Raw genomic sequence first — 15,616 nt, forward strand, 5'->3', positions numbered from 1 at the left:
CCTCCCCCTTGCCTGGAGTGGTGGGTGAGCCGCCCTTGATCTCTTCTCTCGCCCTTTCATCTTGCTTGATCATTAAAAACAATAAAGGGAACCGGCGGAGACATTATCAGAGGAAGGCCTGGATCAGCCCCACGGACCTGTCCCACCTTCCTCCTTCCCGGGCCCCATGTTACGCACACCCTGGCCTGCCTGGAGTAGTCGCTGGCTTGCAGGCAGCTAGTGTGGCATGGGGTCTGCTGGCCCTTGGAAGATTTAGGGGGACCCCTAGTGGTGACGCTGGACAAATCCAGGAGCTGGAAAGCCAGAGAGAACCACAGGGTCTGTCTGGGTCCAGCAGCCTCAGTTGAGAGCCCAAGTGCTGTCTCTTCTCCATGGCAGCGCCCCCTACAGGGCAGACTATGGTGCAGTCTCTAGGGGGCTGCACTCCCTGTATTTACACCAGAGATCTATTTGTCCCTCAGCGTCGATAGTGGCATTGGCGCCAATCCACACGGTCCTTTGTGCAGCTCCACACAAAGTGGGGAGCACCCCCCCCCCTCCAGGGGCTGGGACAACTGGGTGGGTGGGGGAGTCCACTCTCCCCAGGGAGAGATGGGATAGTCGGCCAGGGAGCAGCCATCCCAAAAGCAGCAGCGGACTGATGGGTGCTGCTGGACCCAGTTGCTGCTGAGGTCTGAGCTCTGCTATGTTGCTGCCTTCCTTGGGGCCTTCCCTTCTCTGGGCCATGGTTCCCCCCAGCCCCATTTTACACATGGGGGACCCAACGTGAGCTGCGACTAGCCAGGCTTAGTATGATTAAGGGGGGGATGCTCATGTTTAAATCCCAGGCTAAGAACCAGGGTTGTGAGCTCTTAGAATTGCCACTTGGAAAGACCCCCAGAGCAGGCTGGGGGCCATCCACCGAGCAGATCGGGGCAGGGACGGAAAGAGTTTAAACAGCTGCCAGGCAGTAGCGTTCCATGGGGAGGAAGGATGTCCCAGTGGTTAGGGCGCCAGCAACTGGGTCCAGCAGCACCCATCAGTCCGCTGGGCCCGAGGAGACCAGGGTTTAATTCTCACTACCTCACTCTGCATCTCAGTGACTTGGTTTCTGTACCGTCTCTGTGTGCCCCTTTTTCTCACGGCTGCCACCCACAGTGGATATTGCCCTGCGCGTGGGTCTATCTCAGCTGACGCAACCCAAAGCAGTAAAAGTGTCTTTGAGTTGCAAGACTCTGGATCCCCTCCCTGTGGGGGAGCAGGGCTAGTAACGAAGAAGTGCTCAGTTTTACCCTTTTCAGCGAGGAACTGCAACTTAACAGCCAACTACACCACGAGCAGACAAATAGCTCTTTTGCCTCATTGCTTAGAGGCAGAGGGACAAAAACCAGGCCACGTGCTCGCCCTAGCAAGGGTGGGGACTACGGAGCCTGGCAAAGAAGATCCTATTGTACAGAAAACACAGCAGCAGAACTTCCAGGTGAGCCAAGTGAGGAACGACAGGACCGAGGGAGCCCATGACCAGCTGTGTGTGGCCTCACTGTCAGGGTGATCTTGGTGCTGTTCAATGTTAAGGGACCGGGGACCTTGATTTCAATGGGAGTTAGGCACCTAAATGCCTTTGAGGCTCTAGGCCCAAGACTTTTCAGGCAGCAGTGAACACGGGGCTGGAAGTTTCGACTCTGCAATGAGGGATGCAAAGGAAGCAGGACAGCAAGATTTGTTTCGGCACATACCACGTGTCACGTCAATGTTATGGCCATGGATTACAAGAGAGAAGCTAGATAAAAGCATAAATCCTTTTGCTGGAAGGTTGCAGTGTAACAGTACTTTAGTTCTTAGAATTCAGAATGATAACACACAAGAACCAGAGAGAGAGAAAACAGGCTGCTCTCTAAACCAGCCAGGCACAGCTCACCCCACCTTACTCTAGGCTGGCTAGCTGCTGGCTGACTGCTGCCAGTGGTAGGTGGCAGGCTTCACTCCAGAGCCCCCTAGTCTGCAAATGTCCATCGAGGCAACAGAGAGCTTCCCTGAGCGACCACAAAGATGCTGAGCCCACCAGCTGCACAACTCGCATGAGCAGAGAGGCAGCTGGGGCATTGCTTAGTGATGCCCTCACACCAAAATCATTATGAAAGCCAAAGTTTCAGCCCACTTGCCACCAGGCTGGTTCCAGAGGCAGGTGGGGGACAGCTTCTAGGGGCTCCAAATGGCCGTGCGACTCTCGTGTTCCCTCGGCTGCTCGGAGTGGGGGGCGAAAATATTTTCTGCCGTAGGGCCGCTATTGCTTGCCACTCCCAGATGTTCACGTGTGGCTGTTGGGACTCAGGGTACATGTACATTGCAAAAAGAAAACAAAAACCCCAAACCGCAGCAGCAAGTCTCAGCGCCCAGGACTACAGACTCGGGCTTGCGCTACGGGGCTAAAAAGAACAGTGTAGCCATTCCGGGTCAGGCTGGCGCTGGGTTCTGAGATCCACCCTCCTCGCCGGGTCTCAGAGCCTGCACACCAGCCTGAGCCAGAACGTCTACACCGCTTTTTTAGTCCCATAGTGCAAGATCCACCACCCTGAGGCTGTAGACCCAGCCTCTGAGGCTTGCTGTCACTGGGGTTGTTTTTTGCAGTGTAGACATAGCCACAGAGGTTACAGTCTAAGGCCTGAGACTAAATATATACATACATATATACAGTAGTAACTGGAGCACCATATGAGGGGCAAAGGCATCCCAGCTTGTGCGTTTCACTTCCCCAGCCACCACGCTGTCCCCCGTGCTAGGGAGCATCCATCTCCCATGGGCCATGCTGTTCATTTCAGACTCAAAGTTACTTCCATTCTGCACAGATTTGGGGTCGTCCACCTGCCCTTCGCATGCTGGATCTTATTTACTGCAGAAATAAAGTCTCCTGAATGAGTTATGGGCACAAAGCTCGCAGCAGGTTATGGTTTTTGCCTACCTCAGATAGAGAGAGAGAGAGAGAGAGAGAGAGTGTGTGTGTGTGTGTATGAGCATGCACCAAAGAGAGACTGCTGAACTTGAATTAATATGCAAACTAGATACAATTAACTGTGGTTTAAACAAAGACTGGGAATGGTTGGGTCATTACACCAATTGAATCTATTTCCCTATGTTAAGTTCTCCTCACACCTTCTATGGGCCATCTTAATTATCACTTCTAAAAGTGTTGTTTTTTTTTTTCCTCCTGCTAACGATAGCTCATCTCAATTGATTAGACTCTGCCTGTTGGTATGCATACTTCCACCTTTTCATGTTCTCTGTATGTATAAATATCTCCTGTCTGTGTGTTCCATTCTATGCATCCGAAGAAGTGAGCTTTAGCTCACGAAAGCTCATGCTTAAATAAATTTGTTAGTCTCTAAGGTGCCACAGTACTCCTGTGTTTTTTTTGCGGATACAGACTAACACGGCTGCTACTCTGCACCCTGCACTGTGCGTCTTTTTTGCACACTGGGGCCCTGGGCTGATGAGAGGTCTGATAGAAAGCAGAGTGCTAGGGAACCCAGTTTGAAGATGCAGTTACCAAGAGTTAACCTCTTCTCAGAAACATTCTCATCAGTTAAGCTAGAAGATGCTGCAATTCCCATAGCAGATCCTGGCACTTTAGCTACCAGCATCTTTAGCAGCTACTTTACAAGCAGGTCCCACACACCCAGCACACGCTGCCGTCTCCTTAGGCAGGGGCCGTATTCACAGAGCCAAATGTGAATATTCACAGAGCCAAATGTGAAAACTGTGGCTCTTTACTGCCACGAGGAGGGCCTGGCAGCTCGGTATCCTTTGCTGCCTCATCCCTCCCGGGCTGTTTCAATGCCTCTTCATAATAATTTCCAATAAAGTGTTGACAGATTTAAAAAAGTATCTTATTTGCATCATTCTGTCAATAAATCAGAATTTTTTCTATAGCGCTACTTCTTTAGTGCAAGTATAGTCCATCAGCAATATGGTGTGTGCTTCATTTGTTTAACCTGTTTTTAATAAAGTGCACGTGACAAGTTTTCCAATACTGTAAGCTTATGTTTGTGTTGCTAAGAGCAAGTTGGGCATAGGGGCACCAGTTTAATAATCCTGCGGAGGGCCCCATAAATCCTAAGGTCGGCCCTGCGCCAGTGGGGGAGGAACAGGATGTGAGGGAGGGGAAGGTGCCCCCTATTTGTTTAGAGACCTTTGGTGAGTTTCTAGCTGACTTCTCATCCTGACACCTGTACGTATGTGCAAACACAACAGAGGTACGAGCACACACTCAGGCACACACACGCACACTTGTGTGCATGCCCATACGCACGCACCCTTGCATTGCACACGCACTGCATGCACACACCCATTACACACTGCATGCACGCACATTGTATGCACACACCCATTGCGCGCACACACATCCATTGCACACACACCGCATGCACATTGTATGCACACACCCATTGCGCGCACACACATCCATTGCACACACACCGCATGCACATTGTATGCACACACCCATTGTGCACGCACACTGCATGTACACTCCCATTGCGCACACACTGTGCACACACACTGCATGCACACTCCCATTGCACACACACTGCATGCACACACTGTATGCACACACCCATTGTGTACACACTGCATGCACACTCCAATTGCACACACACTGCATGCACACACTGTATGCACACACCCATTGCGTACACACACACACAGTTTACATGCAACCATTGCACACGCACACAAAAGGCAGCATATTTTACATGAAGAGTTTAAATCAGACAACAGACTCCCCCAGACCATGCGGTTAAAAGATGAAGCTGCTGGATTTTAAGCAAATGTCGGGGGGAGGGGTGGCTTTTGGAGTTTGAAGTCATGGGATTGCAGTGCTGGGAATACAGGGACCACAAATTCAATGGATCAGCAATCAAATGTTTGTACTTCAGCGTGTCACTGACCTGACAGTGCTGCCAATGCTTTGGCTGAGGAGGACTGGAGGGAGTCTTTTGATCCCAGCTGTAATATTCACTGCCAGAAATGGCACCCTAAATATTGGACACTCCTGGGCCTTCAGGGTCTTGGGGATCCAAACCCCAATCTGATCATGGATTTTGCAAATGGCCTTTCTCTTTATAATGGGCCGGGCCAACTCCCCCGCTCTAATTCCCCCTGGAAAGCCAGATCCAGTTTGACCTTTGTGACTGGTCCCCATGCCTGTTACCCAGCTGGGCATTTGCTTAGAACACGACAAGTTGCACAGTCCAGTAGGTTCTATCCCTGGCTTTGCTATTGGCTCGCAGTGTGACTGTGTACAGGTCACAAAAGCCAATCCGAAATGTTCCCATGGACCTAATGGGATGGTTATAGCCCTCATCTGTCTCTTGCCAAAGCAGCCTGAAACCAAATCAGCTGTTCCCTTAGTTACTGCATAACCTTTGCGGTCCTTTACCATCTTCAGAACCCACTTCTGTATCTTCTGGAGTCCTTCCTTTCCCCCCCTGCATTCAGTGCTACAGGTGTGACCTCACCTGCCCTGTGCAGAGTGCCTGGGTCCCTCAGCCTCAGCAGCCGCAGCTCCATTCACTTCTGCACACTGCATTGCTGTTGAAATTCACCCAGCCCCCTTGCTAGCACGTCGGGGTGGGGAACGCTCCCTCAACAGTCCTCATAATAATAATTAATAATGTATTAATAGCAGTAACGTCTGTAGCCATGTGGAATCTTGTTATTCTTAAAAACACCAAGAATTAGATAACCCAGGTGCCCGAGAAAGGCCTGCTCTGTGCTCCCAGGATACACAACGCCAGGGTCCATCCCTATTAGCGTGGGGCCAGTCCCTCTGCATCAAGACTTGGGGATCAGGAGAGGACCCTTTAATGTCCCATGCACCCCACTGCCTACCCCAAACTTTCCCATCAAACACCTTTCACGTTCCCCATGGGCCTCTCTGCTGCAGGATCCTTGACCACCATGGGGACCGCTACGCCCCAGCTGCAGGTGTAAATCCCAGCTTGGGTCGACATCTGCCAGAGCTGCCATCTGAAAGTAGCCGTGTGGCCATGGCAGCTCAGGCTGTGGTCTGGGCTAGCCACTCGGGCATGTACCAAGGATCTCAGCTGGGACTGTGGTTGGGTAGCTGCCCACACCACCCTGGCCACTAATGCTGCTGAGCAGAGCTAGAGAGGGTATGTCTCGCTGAGCTGGGAATCACACCGCCCAGCCACAGGGCAGACTCCCTGTTAGTGCTAGTCTCCGCTGGGATTGCCGGTCACTTATTTGCAGCCCACAAGGAACCCTGTGCACCCCGAGCCTCCCTCCCATCCCCTCCTGCATTGGAGAGAGCAGCCCTTTGGCTTGAGGCTTTGCGTCTCCCAGCCAGGGGAGTGGGGGAAGCCTCCAGCCTGTTGTTTTTTTAAAGCCTTTTCTTTTCTCATTATAGGATGTTGCAGAACAACCAGCTCAGCCGGATCCCCGCCGAGGCACTGAGGGATCTTCCAAACCTCCAGTCTCTGTAAGTCATTAAGGATCCCTGCTGGGAGCTGCCGGCTTCTCAGCGCAGGAGTCGTTAATTCCTCCATTCCTTCTGTCTTGTCTTTCCCCTCGTGTGCTACTGTCCCTGGCCTTGCGGGGAGGGAGGGCACCTGTTGTGGCAGGACCACTGTCTTGTTAGGGTTGCTGGAATTAGATCTCCCCATGCGAGAAGGCCACTGCAGCTGGCGAACGTTTCCAGGAGCCCTGGAAAAAGGCTCTCTACAAGGCAAGCTATAGAATCATAGAATCTCAGGGTTGGAAGGGACCTCAGGAGGTCATCTAATCCCACCCCCTGCTCAGTGCAGGACCAATCCCCAACTAATCATCCCATCCAGGGCTTTGTCTACCCTGACCTTAAAAACCTCAAAAAAACCCAACCCTAGCCCTGCGGTTACAGTCTAGCCTGGAGCAGCACAGAGCCTAGCAGGCTTGAGTAGGGGACTCAGGCCTTGTTTGCATGCAACAATTTAACTATAGACGTACAAACCCTGAGCCCTGGTGTGGCTGCACCTAGACTGGTATAAAAGTGCTTAATACCCCAATAGTGATTCCTAGACAGGAAGGGGAATACGCCACACTCCAGTATAAGGCACCTTTATAGCAGCACATCTGCAGCCACACTAGGGCTTGTCCTGGTCTGACGATATTAGTTAAAAAAAATCACCCCCCGTAACTGAACTAGTTGTACTAGTACAACCTTCAGGGGTAGCCCCGGCCTCAGAGCCAGGACGGCGGGGTTCCAGGCCTGGCTCTCCCATTGCGTTCAAGGTGTAACTACTTTCACAGTTGGCCTTGTCTACACTAAAATGTTAAGTTGACCCAGCTACATCACTCAGGGATGTTAGAAATCCACACACCCCCTCCAAGCGGTGTAGTTAGGCTGACCTAACCCCCAGTGTAGGCAGTGCTAGATCAATGGGAGAATTCTTCCGCCGACCTATCTACTGCCTCTTGCGGAGGTGGATTAACGACAGGGATGGGAGAACGCCTCCCATCGGCATAGGCTGTGTCTACACTGAAGCGTTGCCGCCGTGCCGCAGTAGCGTTTTAAGTGTAGACAAGCCCTTATTAGCGTGACCAATGGATGATGTAAGTTCCAGGGATTTTTCACCGTGTAAAAACATTCTGTTTTCAGTCCCCTGCCCCCACCACCACCAGGTTGGTGAAGAATCAGAGAGCTGAAATGTCAGGGTTCTTTTCCCCCACACAAAAGTGAGATCGTTTTTAATGCTCCGCGTTTTCCAGTGGGTTTGTAGCTGGGCGCCATTCTCTGTATGGTTTAAAGCAGAGTGAGAATGTTAATTCTGTTGGTAGAGCTTTCAAGTGTTTATGGCTACCAGTAGTTGGTGCTGTCGCTGACTCTGCCCATGATCACCCCCTTCCTCCTTCTGGCTCTCCTTCCTTCCCCTGCTGCTTCCCCAGATCTGTCAAACGGGGAAATGCTTCCCACCTGCTGGAGGAGCGCTGAGGCCTGGGTGCGAGGTGTGCCATGTGATCTGTTCTACACCAATCCTACAGAAACAGCAAGACTAAAGATTAAGCTGTGGGGGGAGAGGCAGCTCCTTCTCGTGCAGCATTCGCCAGGGCAGCGCTCTGGGCCTGTCGCAGGCAGACCCCTGCTCAGCACCCCACCAGGGGCAGACATCTACCCAGTGCACAGCTGGGCAGCCAGCAAGCACAACGCCCCGCGCCTGGGCTCGACAGCTCCCCTTTCTCCGAGCTCAGCGCGGCGTTCCCGGGGAGTGACCTGCTCTGCAGTGCATGTGCGAGCTGGCTGGTGTGGTGTTCTGTCCCCCTCTGGTGGCGGCTGGGCCACACAGATATTGAAGAGCCTGCTGGGGCTAACAGAAAGTCTTTCTACGCTTTTAGACCCAGAGGTGCCAGGTTCAATCCCCACGGCTGAAAACCCACCCCAGTGTGACACATGCAAAGGATGCAGAGAGCTCCAGGAAGCTGAGCAACACAGGGACTTGTTTAAAGTTCAGGGGGTACGACCCATCACGTTTCTCCAGCACAGCAGGCTCAGGTCTCTACTAGGACAGGGTGCTTAGGCGCTGCAGCATCCATCTATCTAGATTGCATCAGGACGGAGTCACCGCGAAGTTTGCTTTTCGATTCACCTAGCCCACCTTGCAGATCAAGCACAGAACAGTGTCTTGCTAGGCTGTTCCCAGGCTGGTATGGGGAGCTTCTGTTTGTATATTCTTCTTCTTCTCAGATTTGCAGTGCTCTGGTCCACTCACATGACACTGAAGCAGAGGTGCATTCGACCTGCACCCACGCAGGCAGTGGTGAGCCGGAGCTTCCCACACATGGGACCTCAGGCGGCATGGAAGGTATATTCCGGCTGCACACACCTGCAGTGCTCTGAGCACAGCAGAGAGTAGCACAGGGTGTTGCAGTTAGTTTTGTGATGTGGGACTGACCTGAGCCTACCCGGAGCACTGGCCACATCAGGTTGCATCCAGATTCCGGCTCAGCTCCGTAAAGCCACGAAGCTGGTGCTCAACAGCTGAGCCAACGCTTGGAGATCACCTTCAGAGTTCCCGGGGGGCTGGTGTGACTCCAGCAAAACTGCTGGAGTTGCTCCCCTCTGACACCAGGGTCGTATTTGGCCCCATGGGATTCACTGGGATTGGATTGGCCTGTGGGATGCAAACCCAAGCTTGGAGGACTTTTCCGAAAGGTTTGGGGTCCTTCGGCCACTGAACCCACTTGGAGCCGGGATCAGAGAACCACTGACTCACTGACACTGCTGTGTCTTTTGCTCTTTACGCAACAGTGATAGTATGGAGCAATCACATGGGCCCAGTGGAGTCTATGTTTACTAACAATATGTACATACACAGGCGGCTGCTCCGGATGGATTTTGGCAGCATCAAACCATAGAACACAGTGAGCTCCACTAGAGAATTCACAAACTATTTAAAGGGATACTACCCTCCTTCTCTATACCAGGGATCGGCAACCTTTGGCACATGGCTCGCCAGGGTAAGCATCCTGGCGGGCCAGGCTGGTTTGTTTACCTGCCGTGTCAGCAGGTTCGGCCAATCGCGGCTCCCACTGGCTGCGGTTCGCTGTCCCAGGCCAATGGGGAAGCGGCACAAGCTGAGGGATATGCTGGCCGCTGCTTCCTGCCGCCCCCATTGGCCTGGGATGGCAAACGGCGGCCAGTGGGAGCCGCGATCGGCCAAACCTGCGGACATGGCCGGTAAACAAACTGGCCTGGCCCGCCAGGGTGCTTGCCCTGGTGAGCCGCGTGCCACAGGTTGCCGACCCCTGCTCTATACTATACTCATAAAAAAAAAAAAGACCTCATCTTCTGTGTGTTCCTGTGCAGCAATTTTCCTCTGAGAGCCAAGATTACTCCAGAAATACCCTTCTGTGACCTCCCCATTCCACCTAATTCCGTTTGACAAGTGGCCATTAGGATAAATTGGGTCTGATTTGAGAGAGATGAAAGATGCCAGTACATCTTTGAATGCAAGTAACTGGCCCCTGGCCACGAGCCCCTGGGTTCTAACCGTGTCTCCATAGCGACAGCCATTTCTGAAGAAGAGAAGGCAGGTCTGCATTAGAGATTTTTTTTCTCTTCATAATTCAAGTACGGGTGAGTAATTTTCCACAAGTTTATGAGGCTCACGTGTATTTATTACCGGCCTAGTAAGCAGATTGGAACATCCATAGATCATTGCAGCGTGGCTTCCAAGCATTACGAGCTGGGGTATGTGAGCTCTGGCTTGTTCACCTTGCCCAGAGCTTCTGGTCTTTCCATTCAGAAACGGGAAAGGATTTTATGGCACTTCGTGACTGTTCATCACCCTGAGTTCTGGGGCTTGCCTGGCACTTCGTAGGCTATTAACTGACTGCCGTGCCGTCAGGGAACACACCATAAAACATCATAAGCTGACCGGGCTTGCAGACTGGAGCAAACTTGAGTGTGTGGGGGGAGCATGAACAAAACCCGAGTGTGCTGTTTGTTTTCTCGCTCTTGCAGCTCTATGTGTTAGAACAAAAATCTCCTGCAGTCTGGGCAGGCAGCTGCATCAGTGACATCACCGTCTGTTGCCCCGTCAGCTGTTATGAAGTCACAATGCAGTGACTCTGATGTGAGATCGGAGCAGAGTCGGGTGTGGAGGGAGGAAACTCGCATGTAAACATCCACAGGAGCCCCCTCCCAAATGCTGGAGAACATTCGGGTTAGAGACAAGCCCGCCTCACAGTGGGTTTGATTTGCTTGGGTTTTTTAGATGAAATCAGGATTTTGGCTTCTCAGGATTGTGCAAGTATTTGTTGGGCTGGCTGGCTGACCAATTTTCTGCCTATGTTTGCTGTTTAGTTTGATTAATGCTTCGTGACCAGTCATCTAAGCCACGTGGTATTGTTTCTGCCCTCTGTTTGGATAGCTGGAACTGTTTAAACAAGAAAATAACAAGTAATAATTAAGGAAACTCTTGTTCATTCATAAATTCCCTTGTTCTCATTTCCTTGTGGGTGTTCACTTGGAGGCCAGCCGCCCCCGAACAAAAAGCCATGTTGCAAATACAAAAGGGATGAACACCGGTGAATTGACCAGCCATGTGGAGTTCAAACAAATGCTCCTGAGTGCTCCTTTGCAACATGTGCCCATAGGACTCAGCACTGAACTGAAACGAATGGTCCCAACTAAGTTTGGGACCCCATTAAACATAAGAACAGAGGGCATGGGGAGAAACAGACCAAATTTGGTTGGAAAGCAGAGGGGGCCCTGTGCGTATGTAAACCACAGTCGTTGGCAGGTGGGATCGAACCTGGGACCTCTGGAGGCATGAGCCTCTGCCCTATGAACTAAAAGCCAACTAGCTGTAGAGCAAACTCATTAATCTGTCTCTAAGTGGTCTCAGTGCCACCAGCTGGGACAGAGCACCACACCCCGGAGGTGTGTGGGTTACACATGCTGTACTAGGGGGAGCACCATTGTCCTGTTTCTTCCCTGGTTTTTAGATGCACTCTTCGTTTTTGGAGCGTGACAGTTCCGATAAGGCAACTTAGCTCCCTCCTGCAAAATGTAGCGCGATCTCAAGCGGGAAAGCAACGCCGGCAGGATTTCCAGCCGGGCAAGGTGAATCTCGGGGCAATGGGCCTTAGCAACAGCCAGCAGCGCAGCACGCCTCTGGGGTCTGCAGCATGTCCCCAGCTCGCAGATTGTGTATGCATCTGTAGCGCTCTGCCTCCCGTCGAGAGCTGATTATTTTAGCAGAAGCGTGCCGCTAGTCCGAGGCCATGCAGGGAGCTTGAGAAAATACCACCCCTTAAGTACCCCCAGGAGGGTGCAGGTGGAATGTAGCAGCCAAAGCAGTGAAGAGGAAGGGGTAAGAAGTGGCCCCCAACCTACGTTAACCTCCGCTTCTCACGTTAGTCCAGCTCCTCAGCATGGAGGTTACCCCATCTTAGACTGCCTGACATGCCTAGTGGGTGTTGGTAGGTGTGTGTGTGGAGGGGTCTGGCTCCCCTAGACTTCACCCCTGCAGTCAGACTGGAGGCTGGGACCCCGCTCCAGCAAATGCTGGGTTTTATTTATTGTGCATAACTCAGCTGTGGTTGCCTGTGATTTAGGAGTGCACAATTCATGACTGACCCCTGCTGGGTGTTTCCTGGCAGCAGGTGTTGACATGCTTGATCCTGTCTATGCCACGGGGACAAGCTGGCCAAAGGGAGCGGGTGTCATAACCGGTGCCAGAGATGGAGACGCAGCTTTTCCTCCTGCCGGCAGCCATCCTGCACTGGTGCTGCTGCAGCTGCCTGCTGCCCGCCCGACACTGTGCTCCTGCAGCACTGTTCACCTGCTGACCCGACTTTCTCTATCCTTCCCCTGCTGGGTATCTGGTCCTCCCCTCCTGCTGCCCTGGGTGCTGCCCTGGGTCCCTGCTGATTTTAGGCTCACCTGTTTGAAATTTCAAGGGGGGGTGGTTTTAAAGCTGCCTCCTGCAGGAGGAAATGCACCTTGTTCCCCCTACCTCATCTGCCCCTGTCATCCCACTGGCACCATATCCCCCCTCATTCTGAGATCGGTGGCACACCCCTGATTGCAAGTTCCATCACTCTGCCGCCACAACTGATGACTCTCAGCCAGAGGTGCTCGGTTTTAGAATCATCTCCATCATCTACTGCTGCGGGGAGCAGGAACCCTACAGAGCTCTGGGGAGCTGTCAGCAAAGACGTCCCTGGAAGAAGAGTAGCCAAACAAATGGAAAGAGGAATTTGGATTTAAAAAGAAATGAAAACCCAGAGTCTTATAAAACAGCCCAACTGCCTGCTCCGGAGGGGCTGCTTCTCATGGGGGCTTGCTCTGCCTTTTGGGTCCATTCTGAAACCCAACAGGAGGGATTAGCGAGAAGAGCACGTACACCTGATGGCAACGTCTGGACAAATCAGACCAGGTGCCAGCCCCTTATGTAATGTTCCAGTCCAGTTGTGATCTCCTGGCAGGGTGTCTGGTTGCCAGCGGTTTATAGGTGCGGTAGCAGAATGCCATGTGTACTCTGGAACAGTCGTGTGTCAGTCTAATTAACGACTCTGCGGTTTGCGAGCTTTTACCTAAAGCAGATGGGCATTGCGTCTGTTCCTCTGCCAGATGAAAGGAATCCAAGGGTTTCAAAGCAAGCAGGTGCTATAAATTATAATTACTGGGCTTGCAGAAGGAGAGCGAGGGAAAGAGGGAAGGGAGCCACGATGGATTAAAAGATCAAGATAAACTCTTGGTTTTTCTCCCGCGAATGATAGTCAAACGTGACGGGAACGGCTGGGCCCTTCGGTAGCTTCTCTGCAGAGCCGCATTGGGGAAGGGCGCTTCAGAAGCAGCCGGCTGATTCCACAGGGGGAGTTGCCTTGGGTAGCTCGGCAGCAATTTGAGCTGCCAGGGAGGGTGTCAGTGCTCCTCCAGCACCGGCTGCTATTCAGTAATCTCCAGGGAGTCGCAGCCACTTCCCTCGTCTGGTTTTGAGTCCACACACTCCTGGAAGCACCACTGGGCAGGATCCCCAAAAGCAGCTGCTGTGTTCAGCCCTGCCACGGTGGACTGCATGGTAGGACCTAACAGCCATGCGGAGATCTGTCCAGCCAGAGTAGGTAGGGGCTTACACCTCACTAGGTCGATACCATCACAGATTGAACAAGGAGGGGAGAAGGAGCTATTTTAATCCCTGGCCCCCTCTGAATCCTTTGGGTTGGAAGGGATTTCAAGCATTCCCTCTCCTGGCACTGGGGCAGGATTGGTGTCACGATCCCTCTGCTACATGGGCAATGCAGTCTAATGGTGCGGGAGCCAGGGACTCAGAAGCAAGACCTCTGGGAGCTACTTTTCTCCCAGGCAGGGTATAAGGAATTCCCATTCAAGTCAGTCAGTGGTACTCACGCAGTCCCAATCCCTCTAGCATCTCGTAACATCCCTGTTATGTCCTAGGACTGGAGAACAGGCACAGAGACAAAGTGCACTGGTGGTAGCGCTGGGATTTGAACCTAGGTCTTCTAGGTGCTAGTGTAACCCACACACCTCCTCGGTGTGGTGTTCTGTCCCATCTAGTGGCACCGAGACCACTTGAGAGAGACACAGAGAGAGATTAATGAGTCTGCTCCACAGCTTTAGCTAATAGCCACATCATCCCAGTCAAAACATACAAACATGCTGAGGTACACGTAGGAGGCATTACACTAGGCTAGCACCTGAACCACCAGCCATCCTGGGCTGAGCTCTGCCGTTCACTCTGTGTGGGACCATGGGCAAGTTGCTTCGCCCCTCTGCTCCTCACGTGCCCCTCCTTTTAAAACATGGATACGTTCACACACGCGCACAGGTAGGGTGGGAATTTCATTACTTGTGTGTGACGTGCGTTGGGTATCTCAGACGAAAAGGCAAAGTTGTTGCCTATTATCCCTGATGCATAGCATCAGGCCTGACCGTGAACCTTTCCACCAAGGGCCCTTCCCTACTCTCCCTTGGCTTCTTGTGCCACTGCTGGACTTGACAACATTTAGCCTCGCACTCCACCTGAATGTCTTTCCTCCTGACGTTACCAGATAGATCCGCAGAGGGAAAGTGCTGCCACATTAACAAAACTTGCTCGCTGTGGCCGCCATATGACTTCCAACTGAAGTCACCGGAAAGACTCCAGTTGTTTCAAGCTTCCTAGTCCATCTCATGCTTTGTCTCTACCGATGTTCAGAGCCTGCCTGGGGCTCTGAAAGACCCTCCAGCCCTGCCACGTGCCCACATTTGGGTTATTTAAAGTAACTCAGCTTTCCTTGCCGACCCCCCAGGGAAAATCATGTCTGCAGAAGGTGAAGAAGGGTAGTATGGAAGGAGGAAGAAAGGGCAATGGACAAACCTTAGTGCTGGAAGGAATCATGCTAAACTGTTCTGCTGGTTTGGGGCTGGATATATGTGGGGCTGGAGTACAGGTGTGTCATAGGCTGGCTTGCCCTTTACAGGGAGATGGGTCTCAGCCCCAGGTGGGAGAAATGAAGACCATGTGACCCAATCAGGTCTCTACCTTATCTAGCCCAGAGGCTGCAGGAGAAAGGGGAAGTGGTGATGATGAATGGCTGCAGACAGGCTGTGATGGGATGCTGAGCTAGCACATGGTCCCCAGAGGGCTGTGAAACCCTGCACTAAAGTGCTGCGTTTGCAGGCCAGGGATGCCAGGTCTTAAACGGCGCAGTCCCAGGAGGAGGGCTGTGAAACTCTGAACTTAAGGGTGGGTGAAAGGGAGCTCACTCTGGGAGCTGGGCTATGTTAAATAGACTAGACCCCAGGAGTGGGGAGGAGGGAGCTTATTTTAAAGAATTTTGCAGTGAGTGGATTATTTTTGGAAACCTCAGAGAAACTGAGGCAGAGTGCTGCAAGGCCCCCCCTTGTCATGAGGGGGCGGGGTGGAGGCTGTGACCCCTGTAACAAGATGCCTCCAGGTTCTTAATTTCTGTCTGAGACACCCTCATATCCTGATATCCTTAGCAGGAACCCTTTGGAAACTGATGGAATCACAATAAAGACTCTTCCAGCCCCGGCCCCTTAGGGGAGATAATTATTTTTATATATATGGCTGGAGATTAAAACGCAAGGAATGACTTCTAGGAATTTGCAGGT

At 52.3% G+C, this 15,616-nt stretch overlaps 1 protein-coding gene across 3 annotated transcripts in view; it reads left to right on the top strand.

Annotated features, from left to right (window-relative positions):
• Positions 1 to 15,616, top strand: part of LGR6 (leucine rich repeat containing G protein-coupled receptor 6) — a 216,770-nt gene that overhangs the window by 108,436 nt on the left and 92,718 nt on the right. For 2 of the 3 annotated variants that reach the window (XM_039533142.1, XM_039533140.1), the window contains exon 4: positions 6,404 to 6,475. In XM_039533142.1, coding sequence (XP_039389076.1) covers positions 6,404 to 6,475 — 72 coding nt within the window. Of the gene's footprint in view, positions 1 to 6,403; positions 6,476 to 10,635; positions 10,718 to 15,616 lie in introns of those variants that run through there. The other variant, XM_039533141.1, reaches the window with a different exon arrangement.

Source organism: Mauremys reevesii, linkage group 4, assembly GCF_016161935.1.
Source record: "Mauremys reevesii isolate NIE-2019 linkage group 4, ASM1616193v1, whole genome shotgun sequence".
NCBI lineage: Eukaryota > Metazoa > Chordata > Testudines > Geoemydidae > Mauremys > Mauremys reevesii.